The sequence below is a fragment of the Strongylocentrotus purpuratus genome, unplaced genomic scaffold (assembly GCF_000002235.5).
Source record: "Strongylocentrotus purpuratus isolate Spur 01 unplaced genomic scaffold, Spur_5.0 spur5_scaffold_3, whole genome shotgun sequence".
NCBI classification, from domain to species: Eukaryota; Metazoa; Echinodermata; class Echinoidea; order Camarodonta; family Strongylocentrotidae; genus Strongylocentrotus; species Strongylocentrotus purpuratus.
In genome coordinates this window covers 32,143,628-32,166,957 of record NW_022145609.1, presented here as the reverse complement: position 1 = coordinate 32,166,957, position 23,330 = coordinate 32,143,628, and the positions used below count along the sequence as shown (strand labels likewise).

The 23,330-nt window shown below is 36.7% G+C and overlaps 1 protein-coding gene across 1 annotated transcript; it reads left to right on the top strand.

Moving 5' to 3' along the window:
* Nucleotides 1–51: 51 nt before the first annotated feature.
* On the top strand, nt 52–15,603 carry LOC100888004 (5'-AMP-activated protein kinase catalytic subunit alpha-2). The gene is made up of 14 exons (XM_030996386.1): nt 52–218; nt 1,570–1,711; nt 2,361–2,454; nt 4,093–4,237; nt 4,709–4,796; nt 5,681–5,799; nt 6,170–6,278; nt 7,776–7,878; nt 8,353–8,467; nt 9,837–9,910; nt 10,900–10,945; nt 11,759–11,928; nt 12,714–12,885; nt 14,201–15,603. Exons 1-14 carry the CDS (start codon nt 134–136, stop codon nt 14,350–14,352), a joined length of 1,614 nt encoding a protein of 537 aa, XP_030852246.1. The 5' UTR covers nt 52–133; the 3' UTR covers nt 14,353–15,603.
* Nucleotides 15,604–23,330: the final 7,727 nt, after the last annotated feature.

Below are 23,330 nucleotides of genomic sequence, written 5' to 3'. Positions count from 1 at the left end.
ATATTATAAATACTGACAAAGCTTGAGCAATTGACCTCGAATATGAGCCCGAAGTGAACCCGAACGGCGTCGGAATAATTCGGCACGTAAACACGAGATAGATATCGAGAAACTTACGAGCTGAAAAAACAAAATGACGACCATAAATTCAGGAGTCAAAATTGGACACTATGTCCTCGGTGAAACAATCGGGATGGGGACATTTGGCAAAGTAAAAAGTGAGTTATCTTTTGGAAACATGACGTATGAGTTTTGTGAATTTTGTGAGCGTGTTTGATGTTTGCAGAGTTATTTCATGATCGTGATCGTGCGGGTGATAACACGCCCACTCCAACGCATTGCAGAGGCTGCCCTCGGCACGAGTGCACACAGGTACGCCGTACGGTTAACCTGGGCGCAGTGCACTGGACTAGCTGGAAGCGTCAGTGCAGTGCAACATTCAATGATTCAGCTAGCAGCTGTAACATGATGTAGAATTGTAATCTGTGATGTTAGACCTTAGGTTAAGGGAGCTAATGTACTTACGTACTGGGCGCGTACGTGCCTGCTTCATTCTGTTCCACGTCACCCGCAAATTTTCAATCAATATTATTAGTTTAGTAGATCTAGAAGTCTAAATGGCCGATCTAAATCTAATAGACCTAAGGTCTAAGGAGTAAGGTCTAGACTCTATTCATAAATTTATTGATTAACGGAGTGGCAATTATTTGAATTAATGTACTTTACTGTATGTAGATCTAGATTCTAGTCTTAAATTTACTTTATAGAGTCTAGGACTAGGGTCCATGTCCAGACGTCAGACCTACCAAGTCTCACGCATCTGAGGTGTTCACCGATTTGTTTGATGCTGTCTTTAAGTTTATTTTCATTTTTTCCTTTTAGTTGTTGGTCAGCATGTTGACAATGCATTTGACTGAACATTTTGAAATGAGGTCTCGGAAAAGAAGTGCAATTTGTAGTGTTAGCTGTTTGAAAGTATGAGGGCAAACAAGCTATAAAACCTAAGACTTTAACTGAAGAGAAAAATAAGGAAAAGGAATTTTTAGGTGCCTTTGTAGTTTACTCCAAAAAAAAATGTCAAAAGTTGAACAAAATAAACTAGGTTACAGCCGCCTTGCTCAAATAACGAAACTAAATGATGATGTTTTTTTAATTCAAGAAACAAAACAGAGAAATGAGCTTGAATGTGAGGAGAAATTGGTCAAATTTTGTGTTATCAATATCACTTTTAATTGAGAAATTCAGAGCGTCAAAATAACATTTCTCTTGATGATGCGAGTTATTAACCACAGAACATGAAATTTGATTGCTCTTTGCTGGTGACATACATGTTTATATTTATCTAATATGAGAAGTGTTCATATTTGAATTGGATACCGTAATCAGTTGTTATCTGGTGATTGTTTTCATAACATCTGGTGACAGAAAAAGTAAAATATAATTTGGTTCTACATGCATGTCCTTTTCTTATCTCATAAAATAAACACCTTAGGGGGGAGGGTATATTTACTTATATTTAGTAAATATTTATGTGCCATCCTTTTTTTCCTTCCCCTTCCCCCTCTAAAGTGGGTGAACATCTATTGACCCAGCACAAGGTGGCCATCAAGATTCTTAACAGACAGAAGATCAAGAACTTGGACGTGGTCAGTAAGATCAAACGAGAAATTCAAAATATGAAACTCTTTCGCCATCCTCATATTGTCAAATTGTAAGTATCGTGTGCATTATTCCGGTAAGAAGGGGGCGGGCAGTGGCGGGTTGGGGGCGGGGCGGGGGCGGGGCGGGGGCGGGGCGGGGGGATGTTACTGTTAGTCTCCATAGTGTGCCAATCACCAAGCAGTATTTTGTTCTGTATGTTTATAGTTGTTCCATGTTGTATTAATACTACATATTCAAAATATGGACTTAAATATTACTTCTGAAAGAGATCTTGCAAGTTAAATACACTCTCATCAATTATTAAACATAAAAGCAACTGTTTAGTACCGGTAGACTACCCAACGCACCTTTACATTCTGTCTTGAAATAGGCCCTGCATGTAACCCATGCCCGTATGGGTCCCATGCACATAGTTTTGTGTTAGTTATTCTTGATATTCTTCATAATCCTTATCTATTAGCACAAAGAAAGTCAGGTGATCTTTTAATTTTTGATTCAGATTGAGTTGAGGGTTGATTCAAACTGAAAACAAATATTTATTTTAGCTGATGGTGCAGTTGTCCAAACAACCCTTCTCTACGCAATTTCACCCTCCAAAATAATTGTTCCTTTACTGAATCTTTCTTGTGTATTTTAATAATGGGTCTTGATTTTGGTTCAAATCACTTTCCTAAACTCATTTCTTATTTGCTTGGCAGGTATCAGGTTATCAGTACACCCACAGATATCTTCATGGTGATGGAATATGTGGCAGGCGGAGAACTCTTTGATTATATCGTCAAACATGGAAAGGTGGGTAGTCTAACTTATAATGAATTTCCTCTTGCTACATGTATATGATATGATAGGCTTACTTCAAGTCATACCTGTAAGGGCATCGTTTCACGAAAAAGTACAAGTTCACCAACATCCCATTGAAATACATGTATTAAGTTTAATGCGCGTTTTAATGGGATGTCGGTGAACTTGTACTTATGATGGTTTCATGAAACGATGCCCAGGTCATCACTTCCGTTCGGGTGGTCGCGTAACATGACCTTTCGAAGATTTGCCGTAGCGTTTTTCACAAAGTGTCAGGTAACTTGGACCAGATCATTTGTAGATAAGGGGTTTATTTCACAACTATTACCCTGACATTTCATGCATAAATGGGCATACTTTCACAAAAGGTTGGGTAACGCAACCACCCGACCAGATGTGATGGCGTGATGATTCAAAGTGAGCCATATGATAGGACCTTCCGGGGGTCACCCTTCCTCTAATTGATGACCTTCTTGATTTACATTTTGTCCACCAAGTAAAACTGATGCTTCCCCCCCCCCCCCCCCTATTGATTTGACAAGTGGCCATTTAATTCAGGATCACAATCATCTTGCACAAAGTGATTGCACAAACCACATTTGTATGTATTATAATTTATTGCCAATGTAAATTGTTCATTATTCAGCCATCTGGCTGCGAAGTGCAATCAATAAAACCTTTTCAATCTCAACATCTCAAGAGGTACATGATTTATATTGCCAGAGCAGTGCTTCACTCTGGTTCTTTCCATTACAATATATTGCTTAATATTAAATCGATCTAGCTTATTAAGAACTGTATGCTTGGAATCACATGAAAGGTTAGGAGTTACAATCAGCCTTTCTGTTCAGTACCTCAGCAAATGTGTGCATTTTATATTTTAGTGCATTGTACTTGTGGGAATTATGTGGGAATTATGTGGGAATTATGTGGGAAATTCCAAAATGTATATTACATAGATGTACATTTTCTTTGTATGTGGAGATGCAGATGGGCAAGAATTTCTTTTTTGACCTTAACTTGTTTGCTAATATTCTCTTCTTGTTTGCATTGTACACACAGATAGGTCAGGGCAAAATTTATTTGTTACTAGATTGCAATCTAAATGGGATAGAGAGAAAGAGAGAGAAAGAAAGAGATGTGGAGAGATGGGGGTGGGGTGGAGGGAGATGGAGAGAGAGAGAGAGAAATGGGGTGGGGTGGAGGGAAAGGAAAGAGAGAGAGATGGGGTTGGGGTGGAGGATGGGGGGGGGGGAGAGAGAGAGAGAACGGGGAGTGAGAAAAAGAGAGCAGGCCTGTAGGCAATTGTGGTTCTGATAATTGTATTATTCAAGAATACCTGTAGTAAAATTATACCCATAATAAATGTGCATGTACATGTACTGTGCAACACTTTATCCAGGATAAAGGGGGGGGGGGCAGAGATTAAGGTCCTCAACTCAATTGAGATTGAGTTGGTATTTCAGCATCAAACAATAGTTTGAAAGCTTAGTGGTATTTATTTACTATGCCTCCTACTAAAGAAATGGCAACAATCCCAATCAAATTACAAAATACAGTAATAGAGCAAATATATTAAGATCTTCTAACCACGTCGTAATGCTTTTCTCACTATATTTCCCCGAACAGCTGAAGGAGCATGAAGCAAGACGGTTCTTTCAGCAGATTATTTCCGGTGTGGACTACTGCCATCGTCACATGATCGTTCACCGTGACCTCAAGCCAGAAAACCTTCTACTTGACCCCAATCTTCATGTCAAGATCGCCGACTTTGGTAGGTCCAAGAATTTCTAGCCGCTTTTGGCATTCCTCTGTTTCTCTCGTTTCCAACTCTACCAGAGAATAGATGCCTGTTTTCTTTATGGTCATATTTTGCTAATGAGTACTTCATTGATCTTTATGAGTTTGAAATATATTGAGAGAACATCGCGATATTGTTTTTTTTTCTTAAGTTAACCAGTCTTGATAGAAAATTAATTCCTTGAATACTAGAGTGCCATTAATGGCAACCATACTAAAGCAGGGGTAATAACTGTGGAGCCCCAGGAGTGTGAAGCATAACAGACATGAGCGCTTTATAAGAACACAATATTATAAGTAGTAGTAGTAGTAGTTACTATACATCAGGTTTTGTTTACTTTCTATTCCTGTTATAAATAAACTGTCAACAACTCTCGTCTTGTGTATGACTCTTGGTTGCAGGATTTCATTGTGATATCCTTATCTCTTTTTCTGTTTTGATCAGGTCTGTCTAACATGATGACCGACGGAGAGTTCTTACGGACAAGCTGTGGGTCACCCAACTATGCCGCACCGGAGGTCATATCTGGCAAGTAAGTTGGGTCAAAGGTCACCAAAACACTCTATATTATGTGCAGTGTGTGCATTCTGTACACCGGTTCTAGTACTCAGCAAACTTTTTGGCCCGAATTCACAAAGCAAGGTTTGAGCTCAGACCAAGGTTTGAGCTCAAACCTCCTTTTGTTTCGCCAAACCTCCTTTTGTTCTTTACAAACCAGGTTTGTAAAAAATGCGTAAAACGCGTCATATGACGTACGAAAACCAAGGTTTGTCGATAAACCTCCTTTGTGAATTCGGGCCTATAAGTCTGATTTTCAAATTTCAAAGGTACAATTTCTTCACCGAGGCTTTTGATTATAACTTTCATTTGCAACATATATGGATGTTCCTACAAATTGATCATTCCTGATATATTTGTATACATTTTCAAGCTAAAACTATATACTGTCCAAACTAAATCAAGTCTGCGATGTACTGCTATTAATGAAATATCGCGCATGCTCCCTAGTAGTTGTATTAACTATGAACAGGTGAATATGCATGCGACACCTGTTCTACACATTTTTACATAATAGCAGTGAAGGGATGTCCCTTTGTCTACCACAGCAATTGTTGAGGGTAGAACGAGGAACTGTATATTTTGTCCTCTTTCTTTGTCCGTCATGTTCATAGTGATTGTAGGTCTACATTAATGATGCTAATAATAATTAGATTTTACATTGATATATTGCTTTGCATGAATACTTTAATGTTATAATGTTAAAAATTATTACCCCTGGTAAGTGGTCTTCAACCCTTCAAAGTGTGCACCATCTCCACTCCCTAGGGAGTATCCCTACCATATTGCATCGTATGTTTGCTCATGTATGGATGTTCATAAGGTCTCTTTGTTTCAATGTGTGTTTTATTTCATAAGGCTTTATGCAGGACCCGAGGTGGATATCTGGAGCTGCGGAGTGATCCTTTACGCCCTCCTGTGCGGCACGCTACCCTTCGATGATGAACATGTTCCCACGCTCTTCAGAAAAATCAAAGGTGAGATCATGTTCATGTGGAAAGATGTATAGTGATGATGAATGAGAGAAATTGTGTGGGGAGGGGGGAGGGAAGGAGAGGGGGAGGGAGGGAGAGAGAGTGCAGGGAGGGAGGGCAGGGAGGGAGAGAGGGAGGTAGATGGATCGTAAGTTGACCAAATATGATGAGTGGATGACAGATTGATTCATACCTGATGTCGCTATGTAAGTGTGTGTCTGACAGGGGAATATGGAATGATATGGAGGTACTTTATAAAGGACTTCAATCACATCTTTCTGGCATGTTATTGTGTATTCATTCATGTCTTTATTTCTCATTCATGTCTTTATTTCTCATTCATGTCTTTATTTCTCATTTATGTCCACTCCAGGCGGTCATTTCACAATCCCAGACCATATAGAGCGTTCCCAGGTCAAGAGTTTGATTCAGCACATGTTACAGGTAGACCCACTCAAGAGAGCAACTATTAAGGATATCAGGTAAGGAACAGAAGGTAGTAAGGCCTTGTAAAAAAATATACATGTTAAGCGTCCCCACCCGCTTCCTTTTTAGGGGCCGCCTCCTATTTTTTTTTTTTTTTTTTTTATACCTCCGTTACGAAGTAGCCGGAGGCATTATGTTTTCGGGTTGTCCGTCCGTCCGTACGTACGTCTGTACGTACGTCCCGTTCTTGTGATCGCGTTATCTGAAGAACCGATCGATGGATTCCTGCCAAACTTTGGTCATGTATGTATCTTGCAGAGCCGATGAACTGATTAGATTTTGGGGTCACGAGGTCAAAGGTCAAAGGTCACAGGGCTCATTAGGTATGCAAAAACAGCTCGTGATCGCGTTATCTGAAGAACCGATTGATGGATTCCTGCCAAACTTTGGTCATGTATGTATCTTGCAGAGCCAATGAACTGATTAGATTTTGGGGTCATGAGGTTAAAGGTCAAAGGTCACAGGGCTCATTATGTATGCATAAACAGCTTGTGATCGCGTTATCTCAAGAACCGATTGATGGATTGCTGCCAAACTTAGGTCATGTATGTTACTTGCAGAGCTGATGAACTGATTAGATTTAGTGGTCATGAGGTCAAAGGTCAAAGGCCACAGCACACATTATGTATGCAAGAACCGATTGATGGATTCCTGCCAAAATTAGGTCATGTATGTTACTTGCAGAGCCAATGAACTGAGTAGATTCTTGGTTCATAAGGTCAAAGGTCAAAGATCATGGGCTCATTATGTATGCAAAAATAGCTTGTGAACGCATTCTCATTAGAACTGACAGATGGATTACTATTTAACTCAGGACATCTTGCAGAGCCAATGAACTGAGTAGATTTTAGGGTCATGAGGTCAAAGATCAAAGGGTCATATATTTACATGAGAAATTGCTTGTAATCACGATATTCTGAGAACCTGTCAATGGATTACAATTGAACTTGAATTCGAAAAATTTCTTCTGTTTTGGTTTGTAAAATTGCTCTATGACGGAGGCATCATTTTCGACTGCGTGCAGTCGAATTCCATCTAGTTTTTTTTTGAATTTTTTGATTTTTTGATTTTTCTTAATTTTTTTTTTGATGCTAAAATGGATCTATTGCTGATTTAAAAAAAAAAAAAAAAATGTCGGCTGCCATCTTGAAAAATTGCCCGAATGTCAGGGAAAATGTACCGAGCGGCCATTTTGAGTGGCCATTTTGAAAGACAAAAAAAAAAAAAGGGCCTCCTCCTTCCTATTTTTAAAAAAAACAGGACGCTAAACATGTTTGTTTGTTTTTTTGGCCTAAGTCCCTGTGTACTATCCCAGCGGCGGGTTTAACTATGGAATAAATAGAATATTGGCCTTCCGGCTGCACCAACTCGAAAGTTGAGTGTTTCAAATTAGATGAAGAGTTCTGACTCTAAACACAAAAGTTTATGTAACTCAACTGGTTTAGGATGTTGTAAACACCTCTGTAATGATCTGTTTTTGATTGCCTTCACAGAGAGCACGACTGGTTCAGGATTGATATGCCACAGTACCTCTTTCCTCAGAATGATTTTGATGATTCTATCGTAGATGTGGACGCTGTCAAAGAAGTCTGTGAGGTAAGCCGTCGTGTCTGCTTTGGTGTAACATAACATTTATAAATGCCTAAAAAACGATGACAATATTGGATATTTCTATAGAGTACATGTATTACATGTATATAGCCACCACACACGGTGCTTCAATACCAACCCCGGCTCTGCTAGGTTACCAAGAGCTACCGGTACCCATTCAACACCTGGATGGAGAGTGGCAAATGTAGATTAATGTCTTGCCAAAGGACATTAGTGCTGCAGTGTGACTTTAACAGCGATGCATGTGATCCATAGTCCGAAGTATAAGTTATCTATCATAAGTTTTTAAGTTCAGTTATCGATTTCCTTTTCCTAAGAGTATCAAATGGCAGTATGATGAATTCATGATTTTGCAATAAATTCTTTGATATCTTGTTTTCAGAAAATGTATTGATAAACTTTGATTAATTGTTCTTCTATTCAAATACGATTGTTTAATTTTCTTTGTTGTGTATGCAGAAATTCAACGTGAGAGAAGGTGAAGTCCAGAACGCATTAATGTGCGGTGATCCTCATGATCAGCTGCGGATTGCTTACTATCTCATCATCGACAACAAGAGGATCATGGACGAAGGTTGGTTTCTATCATTATTTTCGGCCATTTTGATCCTCAATGTGTGTTCATCGTCGTGTTCATTTACATATCACATACTATAAGATGATGAAGTGGATTCTAATCAAATGATTGGTTGAGAGCGTGCACGTGACCAGGCATTGATTTTGCCTAACACAGAATTTTACTAATGACCAGTCATTAGTAAATACTTATGACCGGTCATTAGTAAAATCATTTTATAAAACATCATTTTATGAAACAAATAAAACATCATTTAGTTTGGGCATTAGTAAAATTATCCACACTCTGTACCTTTGAAACAGTCCAAAGGTACTTTGTGTGGGTAATTCTTACTAATGCACTCACTGCTGTGTATTATTTTATTATTATTATTATTTATAGACAATTAGAGAATCAGTGGTGAAAGTCAAATTTACGTATGTCTGGAATTCTGTAGACTCTTAATGGAGCACTTCGTCCCATATGTTCACATTCGTGTTTGAGCTTTTTCTTTGCAAGATTTGAAGAAGTACTGATGTGCCATAGGCAAAATAGCATCTGTAGAATCAGAAAATATGCAGTGGCGAATGAAAGAAAAATAAGTTGTTATTTCCTAGTATTTTATTTGAGATATCTGTACATTTCAATGTACCGTATTTGCCGGCGATAAGGCCGCATAGGCCGCACCACCAACTTTGTCATTTCAAAGAGGGGGGAAAAAAAAAGTAATGGACAAAACAAAATAATCGTAATTTTCGCGTAGATCACTATTGTTTTTTTACAAACTGATACCAAATTCATCTATATTCTTATAAATTACCGGAAGTTTAGCTAAAAAATGATCGCAGGCAAATTTGGTATCCGATACCCCTACCACAATGTACGTGTAATGCGAAAATTGCATGAAATGGATACAAAGATCAGAAAATAGACTTGGTGCGACTTCGGCTGGATGCGCAATTGCATTCGTGGCAGCTCCGGAACGGTCCCTTCTTTTACTTTTTAGCATGCATTGGCACGAACTTAGATCAAGATCTATCAGCAGATGTTGTTTTATGAAGTTTATTTTCGTCTTCATGTCAACAATGCAAGATAAAATTGTCGGTAAGATGTGTGGAAATGTCCTGTACCCTAGTGGTATAGTTATTGTAGTCCCATATGTACAAATTTGTGCTGTTTTTTCATGGTTTTGACTTGCGATTTTTTACTCTTTCGCCGCAAAGGCCACACCCCGACTTTTTGATATTTTCTCTTCCAAAAATACTGCGGCTTTTACGCCGGCAAATAAAAACGGTATGCCTAATTGGTGTAATGGTACAATGTCGTTACAAAAATCTAATGTATTTCTTTTCTCTCTTTGTCTCTCTCTCTTTCTTCTTTCTCATAGCTTCTAAGACCCAAATGAAGGATTTCTACCTTGCCTCAAGCCCGCCACCGAGGGAGTCCTATCTGGAAGTCCAAGTAAGTTTCACGCTTTATATCCAGTGGAAAAGGTGCTATATAAATTCCAACTATTAGTAGTCCTAAAAACTCTGTAAGCCTCAGAACCTTCTGCTTGTATATATCGTCGGTGGGGTGACAAAACCTTGTTTCTCAAAAATCATGAATTTTCAGGAGAGCGAAAAAACATTTCCTGTCTCAACGGATTTAGTGCTGTGACACCGTCCTTTGTGTGGAATTTGTGAAAAAACCGAGACAGGAGGCGTTCCATGGATTTATCAGGTGGTGTCGTAGGCCATTAGGTACACAATTATGCAAAAAAATCAAAATCTCAAAAAATTGAGATACAAGGTTTTGTCACCCCACCGACGATATGGTTGATATACTCAGCAACAACATCCCCAAACGTTTTGCATGGTTTCTTTCTACAGATACTTTTACCTTTTACATTACAGAATTCAAATATTTCCCCATGATTAGGCCTCTTCAAAGGTACAGAGAGAACTGGGGTTATTTATTTATTTATTTATTTATTTATTTATTTATTTCGTATTATTCAAACAGGGTAGCCCCGTCAGTAATCAAAGTACTGTTTTCCAGGGGCCCCTGTAAACAAATGCAACATATATGAAGATACAAACTACTTGAACAATATAAACATCATTGAAACATCAATACATAGTAACATATAACAGAAAATAAGTAAAGAATAAGGGGTTAGTCAGCATCATTGTTTCTCAGAGAAGGGAAATTAAGATTGCTTCAGGACCTGCTTTGTGTAATATCTGTTAATAGATTTTGCAAGAATCTTCAGGAGTGAAGGAGGCAGAGTCAATAGAAGATTAAGAAGTTCAAATAAAGAAAATACACTCCAAATAAAAAAGAAAAGCAACTTATAATGTTTCCTGTCTTGACAGTCAATAGTCTGACAGTTTGCGAACATTGCGATGAGACGGTGTTGGTATATATATTTTTATTCTATAATGTATTTTGTATTCTTTTTATAACAGGAAGGAGGTTTCCTTCTACCCAAGGCTCACCCTGAGAGATTAACAAGTGAGTGCAGACTTCACTATGCATGTGATGAAATATTGTTTGTCATTTTTTGTAGAGGTGTCGTGTCACCGGACTGTGGGTCACAAAGTCCGCTGTTCAAGTCCCAATGCGGCACTAATGTCCTTTGGCAAGACATTGATCTACATTTGCCACTCTCCACCCAGGTGTTTAATGAGTACCCGGATGCGAAAGCTAATGTGCTTAGATTAGCAAGTGTGCGCTTGTAAAAATGACGCCTGGCTGGAATGCTCCCCAGGGAGTGGAGAATGTGCATACATTGTTTGCGGGTAAGCCTGAATCCGATGACCGGGGTAAATAATATATATATATATATATATATCTGTAAAGCGCTTTGAGAGCGCTTTGAGAGGGCATTCGGTCCTGAAAAGCGCTATATAAGAACTAGCTATTATTATTATTTTAAAATGATGTACATCTTTAAGATTACATTTTGGATATTCAAAACCATTAGCTTGTTTTTGAATAGTTGCTGTATTTTGTAAATATTAAATTTGTCCAAGGAAGTACAGTATCAATACTGATGAGGCTACTTTTGCTAAAAAAAAAGACAATATTATTACTACAGACAAACCTGCTTTAGCGACCACCTGTATAGAAAGACCATGGTTTTCGTTTCCCATTGAAACCTGTACTTAAAGACCACCTGCATATAAGGACCATTTTTCATGTTTCATTTGAGCGTTCTTTACATGCAGGTTTCACTGTACTACCATGTTGAGACATACTATTCTCAACAGTTACAGTGTGAAATTGATCAAGCTGTCATTTACCCTTTGTTCTTTTCGCTTGTAGCTATGACAATGAACACCCTAGAGAACTTCAACAACCAGAGCTCTGAGAGCCAGCGACGAGTGTCGGCGACGCCCGTCAAGAGGTCAAAGTGGCACCTGGGTATCAGGTCACAGAGCAGGCCACATGACATCATGGGAGAGGTCTTCAGGGCCATGAAAGCGCTCAATTTTGTAAGTGGCCTGGGACCTGTTTCACAAAGCCTTTTTCCAATGACAAAATGACAAAAATCAGTGACAAATCTGCTGATGACCAATCAGAAGCAAGGATTTCAGTAGCTTATAACAAAAACTGTCATTGTCACTGATGACAAGTTTTGTGAAAAGCCCCCCCTGTTCTTCTGGTTATAAAAGTACACAGAAGTTTATACGTGGGGCTATACAGTCATAAATCACTGTGCATAGGTCAGGCAAGACGTTGTTGATAATTTCTTTTACATACATTTACCACAAATTATTTTCAATTTAAAATCTATGTATTGATATAGCCTTTTCAAAGTGGTTTCTAATGACAATTTAATAATAGAATGATGGCAAATGAGTATTGCGTTGTTATCAACATCATTTTCACTATCTTCATTAGCAGTATGTCACTATTATCACCCTAGATCATTTGCAGCAGCATTGCTATCATCACTCTCATCACCATCAGGTAGGAATCCATTCTATGTGAGGGTCAGACGTTCCAACCCGCTGACCGGTCATCATCACAACCACCATTACCCCACAATCATTAGATTATCAATACCATCTTGACATTTTCATAATTGCCGTTCTTTTCGTTATTGATTTTATAGGAATGGAAGGTAGTGAATCCGTTCTACGTGAGGGTCAGTCAAACCAACCCGCTGACCGGTCATCATCACAACCACCACCACCACTACCCCCACAATCATTAGATTATCAATGCTATCTTGTCATTCTCATCATTACCGTTCTTGTCGTTATTGATTTGATAGGAATGGAAGGTAGTGAATCCGTTCTACGTGAGGGTCAGACGAACCAACCCGCTGACCGGTGCTCAGATCAAATTGGGTCTTCAGCTTTACCAGGTGGACAGTAAGAGTTACCTGCTGGACTTTAAGAGCTTGACCAACCCCAGGGACAGTGGCATGACCAACTTTGGTTCTGGTCAGTATAATCATTGTAGTAATACTATACGTTATTTCGGTAGGCAGCCTGGATTTTTACCAGAATTGTGAAATTTATTTGTGCGTGATCTGCATAATATTGATAGGAATGATAATAATAATAATAATCACAAGAGTAATAATAATGATAATAATAATAATAAAGATGGTAATAATAAAAATAAAGATGATAATGGTTATGATTATCCACCTGAAAGAAAATTCTTGAAGCACACTTGTGAAATAAAACAGAAACATGAATTAGGATAAATCAAGTTTTCGCATGCTTAGAAAATTACAAAAGTTGGTAAGGGTATGAATAATTTAGTTGTTAACTGTACCGGAACATTCATTCCTGCTCTGATATCATGAAAAGAGGATGAATTGATCTTCATTGTGAATAACACACATTTATCTGGAAGTAATCATTGTTTTTTAACACTGTTTGTGCAAGTGGAATATCTAGCTCTAATAGTTTGATAAAAACCACATTGTACAAAACCTGAGCAAAATTTTGAAAAGTAAGAGACTTTTTTTTAAAAGTTTCTTTAAATGTTTTAAAGCCTATCTGTACTAGTTTGGCCAGGAGGGATTGGACCTCCCTGCACAGTCACTGGCAGGTGGTTATCTCATCAAATCCGCTCTCAATTAACATAAGAAAAAGAGGATCATGGGGGACCAATGGTCACCGATTAGCGGGAGCAAGTAGCTACAAGTAGTACAGTGGGGCTTTAAGTTTGTATTTTGTTATTTGCTGCATTTTACTTTTAAGGAAATTTCATGATTCATTACCCATGTGCAAACACTTTGTCTGATGTTACATACAGTTACATGTAACAACCAAATTATTCATACCCCTCGTAAAATTGATGATTGTTGTTTTTTGTAACTCAATAATGAAAGGTGGACTGGATGAATTTAGCGCCTTTGTTGATTACTTACAGATGTAAGTTTTGATAGGTCATGTAATCAAGAAACATAAATTGGGATAATTCAAGTTTTCGCATACTTAATGAATCAAAAAAGTTTGTAAGGGTATGAATAATTTAGTTGTTAACTGTACAGTCATTCCTTCTCTGCAGTATGATAAAAGAGGATGAATTGATCTTCAAAGTGAATAATAAAAATTTGTCTGGACAAATCATTTTTATGGTAATTAATATGATTTTTTAAAAACATACTATTTGTGCAAATGGAATATGTAGCTCTGATAGTTTGATAAAAACCACATTGTATAAACCCCAAGCCAAATTTTGAAAAGTAAGAGACTTTTTTTTCTCAAAATTTCTACTTCGTTCTACTTGATATCATTCTAGACGATCGAATGGAGGTGGAGGAGCCCATGTCACCGCGATCACCGACCACGCCGACCTTGCCACAATCCCCCGGTTCACCCCGCTGCATGCAGCACTGCACGATGGAATTCTTTGAGATGTGTGCTAGCTTGATCGCTACCCTTGCACGATGAGGACGACGATCCAGAGGCCGATCCAGAGGGCGATCAAAAGGCTTCGTACACTGTAGAGCCAGAAGGGAGTTAACCCATGTTCTAAACAGAGTCAATGCCTTTCTTGAAAGCAAGTGCGATATTCCCTTGTATCTCTCAAAAGAAAAGCAATATCATATTAAATCTAGGGTGCGTTCAAGCGATTTTTTGACACTTGAATCACAAACATGAATTAAAAATTAAAAACACTGTTAAAATACATGGTTACTGCGGGAGAGTGTCAAAACGATTTTTGTTCATGTTGAATCTCGCTCATTTCAAGCCCAGCCACTGCTTAGCACACTGCGCAGTTTGACCCAGGAAGTATAGGGCAACTTCGCCACATGCTTTCTGAATTTGTTCACAGTCGACTGTCAGCCAAACCAGAAGCACGCCACGATAATGACGTTATAGAATCTTGATTGAAATCTCGTTGCGTTCAAACAATTTTTAATTTTTAGCGAACGTGCAGAATTACGATACAAAGGCATCTTTTTCAGCGTTTCATGTTTGTGTTTTGAAACGCGTTTATTTTCACGACCGACGAAAAATCGCTTGAAATCGCTTGAACGCAACCGTGTTTTAAACTAAACATCTTTAAAAACCGTGTTTCTAGGGTGAAAAAGTGTCGCTAGAACGCACCATAAGTACATCAACTTGTACCCGTGACATCCCTTTTTTTCGGTATTAACTTCAACATCAAACACAGGGAGGAAAACCTCATTTCTGTTCTTACTTAAGCAATTTGCAAGTGCTGCACGCTTACATCCATTCTCGCAGCCTACCGTTTTTAAACAAGTTATCACAATTTATGCGTTCACGCACTCCAAACCATGATATTTGTAAAAAGTATTACACGGTCATCCAGGTACCTTTGCGCAATGCATAAGATACACTTATTTTTACGGTTAGCACAAAACCCTTCATACAAATAACAGTAGTTGATATCTTAAACTTGGAAGAAATGTCCAGGATTGTTTTTGGATTGGCAACAAAGAATCATCAACCAAAGAACTGAGGGTATAACGTGATATAAAGGAGGTAATATTTGGCCTGCTTTTAAATCTTAAAGCAGATTTATTGTAATTTCTTCTAGTTAACACTGAAAATGAGAAAAATCTAAAACTATTTCACTTTTACAGTACTCTACATTTGATGTCATATTAGGATGTATTAGGTGTATGTAATGGAGGTGGTACATCAAGGGCTATTCAGACGATTCTGATTGAAAACCAAATTGTTCATGAAAAGAAAAAATATCAAGAAACAGATTGAATGAATGTTCATTATACGAAAGGAGTATAATTGGAAAAGCAGAAAGTGGATTTGTTTATAGTTTACATTCATTATCATGGCTTTACAGGCTGATGTTTAGGGACTAAGAAATTGGAATTGAGGTTTGTAGTAAAAATGCAGCTACTTCACTCAGTCTGGATGTATATTGGACCAATTTGATGGTTTCTGTTATGAGATGAAATGAATGAAAAGGTTATATGTGCCCTCTTGTGTCGATCAAAAGATAATGAAGATTTCTGATTTTATTTTCTCATTAGCTGATTGGTATCTACTCAGCTGAATGTAATTTGACTTTCATCAAGTTTTGTAATATAATGAAAAAATTATTGGTTTGATTTTTTTGAAGAAAAAATGTATGATGTGTAGATCATATTGAAAAATGCAAACAGCATTTCAACGAATGTGTAACATGAAACAGAAATATTTGTATTTATTTTTCTTAAACTTTGTCAAAATCATGACCACTGTCTGTGGTCAATAAGATATGTTCTCACATTGACAGTTTGTGTTGAGACAAATGAATCAAAATTTTAAAGAAAAGTTGGAGAGATACTTCTCTGTAATTTCATTGATTGCTTTGATGTTTGACTTTTATTTTGCAATCATAGTTTGACATGGTCATGTTGGCCTAGCCGAATGATGAAATAAGTATTAAAAGATGATATAAATATAAGACCATATTGGCCTAAAAGGTTTAGTATGATTTAAAACTTTGAAATTATAGAATACCAATTATATTTTTGATGCAATTAGCGATAAAGATATGTAATGAAGGCTCCCACTTGAAACTTGAAATATGTACATAGTAAAATGTTTATACGAGTGCTGATGCTATGCCAGACCGATATGTACAGTGTAAAGACAGTTGATCTGAGAGATAGAACTCTTGGGTGTGTATACATGCATTTTGTGACTCTGTGCAAAGGGTACTATTGAATGTTTGCACATGATCGCAAGAGGAAATTATTTTTTGTATACCGCATTAGAAAAAATTATGATTATTTAGTTAAAGGAACATTCATGTTCATTTTTTGTAAAGAATTATGTTAATTCTTCATATACCTTACTCCTCTGTTCAAATTACCATAAAATCATATAATTATGCCGGAGGTATTTTTTTTGTCTTTTAGAATGACTTTTGAAATAAGTAATGATCGTAAGAGAAACATATATGTTGATTTTATTAAAGGATAGATAAGAATTCTGCTTATATCGCGGTACAAATCAACCTGTAACTCATAGATGGTTTATGAGGAGTCTCAAACTTGGCAGGAGCAGATCTAGGGATCATGACATCCCTCTCAAGAGCCCCAAAGGGGTGGGATGGAGAGGGAGGGGGGGGGGGGTGTTACTCCAAGAAAGGCTTATATTTGCATATTATTTTCCTTTTCCCCTTCTATCTCTCTCTCTCTCTCTCTCTCTCTCTCTCTCTCTCTCTCTCTTTCAAAGGGGCAGGATGGGGGGGGTGTTACTCCAAGAAAGGCTTATATTTGCATATTATTTTCCTTTTCCCCTTCTCTTTCTCTCTCTCTCTCTCTCTCTCTCTCTCTCTCTCTCTCTCTCTCTTTTGCTTGCTTGCTTAATGGGAGTGGGGGAAGGTGTTTTTTCACCTAGAAAATTTTGTCTTATGCTCCTTCCTCAGGAGGGGGATATTTTGACCCTTAATCCTTAAAATCTTGCTTCTCATCACCTGTCGGACAGATATTTTAACAGTTGAAGAGTACCTTTCTGATTAATACATATATATATAAGTCATTTCATCTGAGAGACAGATGTCATTTGAAGATGACCTCTAATGTCAAAGTTGGAAGTACTACTCAAAGTGTAGATATATATGAAATAGATGTTGATTGTGCATTTACTTAAAGTTTGTTGCACATAGTGCTGTACTAATCTCTTGATATATCCAATATGCATGCATTTGTTTGTGTCTGTGTATATTTCAGAGGGCAAGGATTACCGGTTTCAGTTACAAAGCTGTGAATATTTTGCGATCACAGAAAAAGAAATATGAACGCAAGATATATGGAAAATGTCAAGTAATTAAAGTGAAGAAACCTGAAATTTGTCATTTTTGAAGATGCAAAATTAACAAATCTCAATTTCTCTGCTTTATATTTCCTTGATGGTGAAAGGGCATACACGTCCCTTTTAAACGTATTCCTGATTTTCAATACATTTGGGAACAAGTCTCCTGTACTCCCTATATGTTCTGTCAATAGCATACCGCTTTAATATATGTATAATGTACATGTCATGTTGATGCTTTATCCAAGTATAAAGTTAAATGGTCCATGTTCAAGAAAAATTAAGAAAAAATGTCAATACAAGGTATATATTACATTGATCATAGCAAGCAAGAAAAGCAACAAAACAAATATAGAAGAGAAAACAAAATTTGAAAGCAAGCAGATATTTTGTTAATAGAAATCATTCATCAATTTTAGATTGCAAAAGATAAATTTATTATAAATGACTGCAATTGTGCTGGATATTTTTCAAAATTTGAATTATAGAATGTCTCTTTGGCTTGTTAAAGTAAATTGTCATCAATTTAGAGCCCTTCTTCTGTGCTTCCTCGTCTTGTAAAAATGTCAAAATTGAAAGTACTTTCCTGTCGAGCTATGTTTGTATGCATGCCTAGGATTATTATATCATGTGTGTTCAGGTATGGTTGGAATTGTATATTGTATATTGTATGAAATAAAATACAACTCAGTAAAAGAAATGGCTGTGTGCTATTTTGTGTTTATATTCGTTTGGGAGTCATTTGTAACAAAGCCATCTACGATTGATCTATTAGTTTAAGTAACAGGTGTGGTATAGTTCAACTTCGATATATACAGTGCGTCCCAGATAAAACGAAACCAAGAATTATCGATGTTTTATCATAACTTAATCACAATTATAATTGATAAATGACATATTTGGAAAGCTTAGATCCTCCTCTTTCATTTGATGCAACTCATAATAATGCATATTTCACACATGAGGAATTAAAATCAATGTGAAGAGAGGAAAACAAAAAGTCATTTTGCGGACGATATCTGAATTTCTAACAGAAAATCACATTTCTAAAAAGTTGAGTTTTTGCCCTTTCATATGACACCTCAATCAGGAAAAATGAGCTAGGAATAAAAAAGTTCTGTTTGTTTAAAGTAGTGCTTGCATTTCCATAATTTGATTAAACGAATTCGTTTTCACTGGCTGCCTGCCTTTGTTTCGTTGACAATCGGCTGTAGACGAAAGACTTCATGCATGGCTAATTGTCAACGAAACGGAGTTAAGTCTTTTGTCAATTCTGCTTTTTGCTACGGCAGGCAGCCAGTGAAAACGAATTTGTTTGCTAAAATTATGAAAATGTAAGGGCTACTTTAAACAAACAGAACTTTGTCATTCCTAGCTCATTTTTCCTGATTGAGGTGTCCTATGAAAGGGCAGAAACCCAACTTTCTAAAAATGTGATTTTCTCTTTGAAATTCAGATACCGCCCGCCAAACGGCTTTTCAGTTTCCTCTCTTCAAATTGTTTTTCAATCACTCGTGCGTGAAATATGCATCATATGAGTTGCATCAAATGAAAGAGGAGGATCTAAGCTTTCCAAATATGTGTCATTTATTAATTATAAATGTGATTAAGTTATGATAAAACATCGATAATTCTCGGTTTCGTTTTTTCTGGGACGCACTGTACAGTCTGAATTTTGCATATCATACCCAATGAAGTTACAAAATCTCACGGTCTGCTTTGCTTTAAGATGATATTATGTTGGGTAGAAAAAAAAGATACATTATGCTACAACATATAAATTATGTCACTGATGAATAAACAATGATGGAAAAACTATGACGAAAAAACAAACAAACGGAAAGAAAGAAGAACATGACTCGATCAAATGTAAAATAATTCAATTTGTGCAATGTAGCTTTTATTGTTCTGATCACGTAAATTTGTAAGAATTTCATTCAGGTGCATGAATCTTGAACCTTTTTTGTGTGTGCTTCATATATATCTGAATACATATACATATACATAATTATAGTAGTATAGAATCTATGAAATAAGTATAAAGAAGTAAGATATATCCAATTTAGCTCTGGCATTTTAAAGCATCTGTGTATCAACCATTGTATTTACAGTGTAGCAAATCATAACAATTGACTGTGCAAGTGTGTATAAATGACCATTCTCAAATGGTATGCAATTTTTTAGCAGACACAGTGAGTGAACTTTGGCCCTTAAATAGCTTGTTATTAATTGAACACAATGACTCTCACTAATTTCATGTATTACATTTATAACATCGGTACATGTGCCCGAACACTTAGCTTAGAGGCATATAGCCTATCATCTTGACATATTAAAGATAAAGACCAGTTATGGTCATGCGATTGCATTGTGAAAGAAACGTTGAGGAATCGATCAGAAAAGGTTGATCATCTAGCATATAAGTATTGGTGTGTACTAGATCAAAATGATAAGAAATTTGGCCCAGTCTTGGTACAGTTACAAGCACTGTACACAGAAAGATGTACATGGGACTACGCACATGTGCGTTATATCTATCAGTACCAAATAGATATGGTAATTTACCAAATATATCAATTAGTAGCCGGTTTCTCAGCAAAATTTGTATGATCACGTATAAGTCAAAACATATTCTTTCACATGATTGGTAATAAGAGCTTCCATTTCATTTTTTTGAGAGGGGGGCGTTTCCAAAACTGGACTTTACCTTTAAGGTATGCTTGCATATCTCTGTCCAGACAGTGGTTTGGCTCAATAACTTTTGATTAAGAGCCCTAAACTATATCAGATGCACGAGTAGAAAAGGCAACAAATTTCTGCACACACTGAGTCAGTTTATTTCGCATGATTATATTGTGCTTGATGCCAGGAATTTTAAAAAGAAAATGAGCTTTAAAACCCTTGAATTGGCAACACATTGAAAGGTTCAAAATCATTGTTTTCGATCAAATTGGCAATATTTTTCAAGTTTTGGACAGAGTTGCTACCCACATTGTTTTCAGAGACATTCAATTGTATTAAAACTTAGTAATAGAAGAAAATATTTTTGTTGATCTAGTTTTTTTCTTACAAATTAAATGACGTTAAAAATATGAGTTTGAGCATGGATGACTACATGTAGCAAACTATGGAACTTGCACAAACATGAAAAACACAAAATCGAAATGTGTTCATAATATGGTCTATTGCATGGAACACACAGTTACAGATTCATAGGGGAAAAAGGAAAAAAATGATGTACAAAATTCACACAATAAATAGAATATAAGGTTTGAAGCCCCAGTTTCGAGTACATAAATTGCACAATGCGGCATAGATAAAAGCGTCTATTACAACAAAGATTATATTCGACAATCTGTAAGAAAATACACGCTCTGTATTCTAAGAACAATAAATAGATATCAATAAGTACAGCTTCTATGAATAGCACTTCGCATCTGTTTGTTTTCAAGTGGGAATTACAAGAAACAAATATATACAAAAAACTAACACATAAATAAAAAATAAATAAAATATGCTGAATATTTCAGGTATCCAGGATTGATTTGTAAAAATGAAATATTTTTTTCAAATTTCATTTCCTAAACCCAAGAAGGAAAGGTATCAAACTTGATTAATTAGTAAGCATCTAGACAAACTTATTTAGGGGAATGTTTTAAGGGGGGACGGATTAATTGTAATACAATCACGGCATTGTATTTCGTAGCAGGTTGCAAAGGGTATGAAGGCTAGAGACTCTCCCCCTGTCCACACACAACATTTTCCGTGATTAGGCGTGATTAGCTATACCGTTTCGCGATAATGATACCGTTTCGCGATAGTTTTACGCTCACTAACGATACGTCATATAACGAAACTAGTCTAACGAAACGCAGGTTTGGGCATCGTTTCGAACTGATCACGCCTAATCACGGAAAATGTTGTGTGTGGACAGGGGGTATGCCGTGCCATGCCTACCGGCAGCGCGGACCACTTTCAGACAAAGATTAGATGGCACAACTAACTGAACTGCAAGTGAATCCTGCATGTACTAATTATGACTGTACTGGTATCCATGGAAGTTGTATTCTTTAGGCCTAAGGTTAGGTCCTTATTTTACTAATTCCTTTAAAGGTACTATGTCCCATTTGCAGCCAACCTCAAATTCTGTAGAACTTTGCAGGAATTATGAATATGTCATGTATGTCCTATCTGTGAAATTTGAACGTTAGCAGTGTCCTCATATTCAAATTATGCAAGGAAACCCGTTTACTTGCTAGACTTCACTGTCAGACACTATTGAGTGAGTGACTGACTGGCTTTTTTCTTCTTTGGTAATAACATAGTGTACATGAAAAGAGTTGTAAAGGGTACATGAGCATTTGTCTACATCAATAGCCCACTTCTTGTGATGGCCAAGATTAAACTGATTGAATCTTTGTGCAGTATAAAACGTATGACCATTCGGTACAATTGTCTGAAAATCAAGACTATTACTTTTGGGCTCTATAGCCTATTTGACAACTAATAGTCGTTATTTTCCCACTTGAAGACATTTTCAAGCCCCACCTTTTTTAGGGAAGTTCTAAATTAGTATTATCTTTCAAATGCAGTTGGAATTTAACTTTTTTGGCCTGCAAATGGGACATAGTACCTTTAAACCTGACCCTGTTGTCTTAGGGAAGGAAAATTTAGACTTCTGATTAAATTCCTGAGTTTCAAACTGAATTTGAAGGAGAAAAAAACAACTCTATAAGCCCAACCTTGGGTTTAAACATATGAGAATATCATATGGCCTAGTATGGTTGCATATGTGACACAGTTACCATTACCAGACATGCAATTTGCGGAACAACAGAGTATCAACATGTTTATGCCATGCTTACATGGTTTCCAGTCATGTTTTGTTTTTGAAGGTTGGACTTTGGAGTTGGCATTCAAATCTATTCCACTTTACAATTAAAAAAAATGACAATTCCTTCTTCGCCCCTGAATAATTCCTCTAAATGATCCTTCAAATTCAACTAACAAAGAAATACATGACTGAATACTATAAAAATAGCACATAAAGCTTTTGCACACTGTCCATAAGTATTTTTCTCTCCATACACATGTACATGTAATCGAAGATAAAACAAAGTACTAAATGAATGATAAATAAATGATGTACAGAATAGACCCTGTGCAGCATGTGAACTTGTATTTATATCCTTGAGTCTATAAAAGATAGCATTCTCATCGAGAGCTAATTTATGGCCAATAAATTAGCTTCCATTAGAGATATTTCATTTACCTGTTATCAATGAATGAACTCCAATACTTGGAATCCAATCTGCATACATTACTTGTTGCTGTGTCTGGAAACCCTCAAAAAAGCCTTTGGGCTGTCAAGATCAATCTGTGCTTCAAAAGTGTGCATACAATTTGAATATAATTGGTTAATGACCAAAAATGTGCACACACAGTATCAAAGTTCACATAAATATATGAGCAGGCAAACAAAAAGTTACTTTTTGGTTTGATTTACATTCACATTGTTATGACAATGATAAGATCCTTCACTGAAAGGAAAGATAATGATGACAGATAATGATGACTGTTAATGAATACTGCCTTTGGCCTATACACTAGGTAAGATTTCATTAAAGTTTACTGAC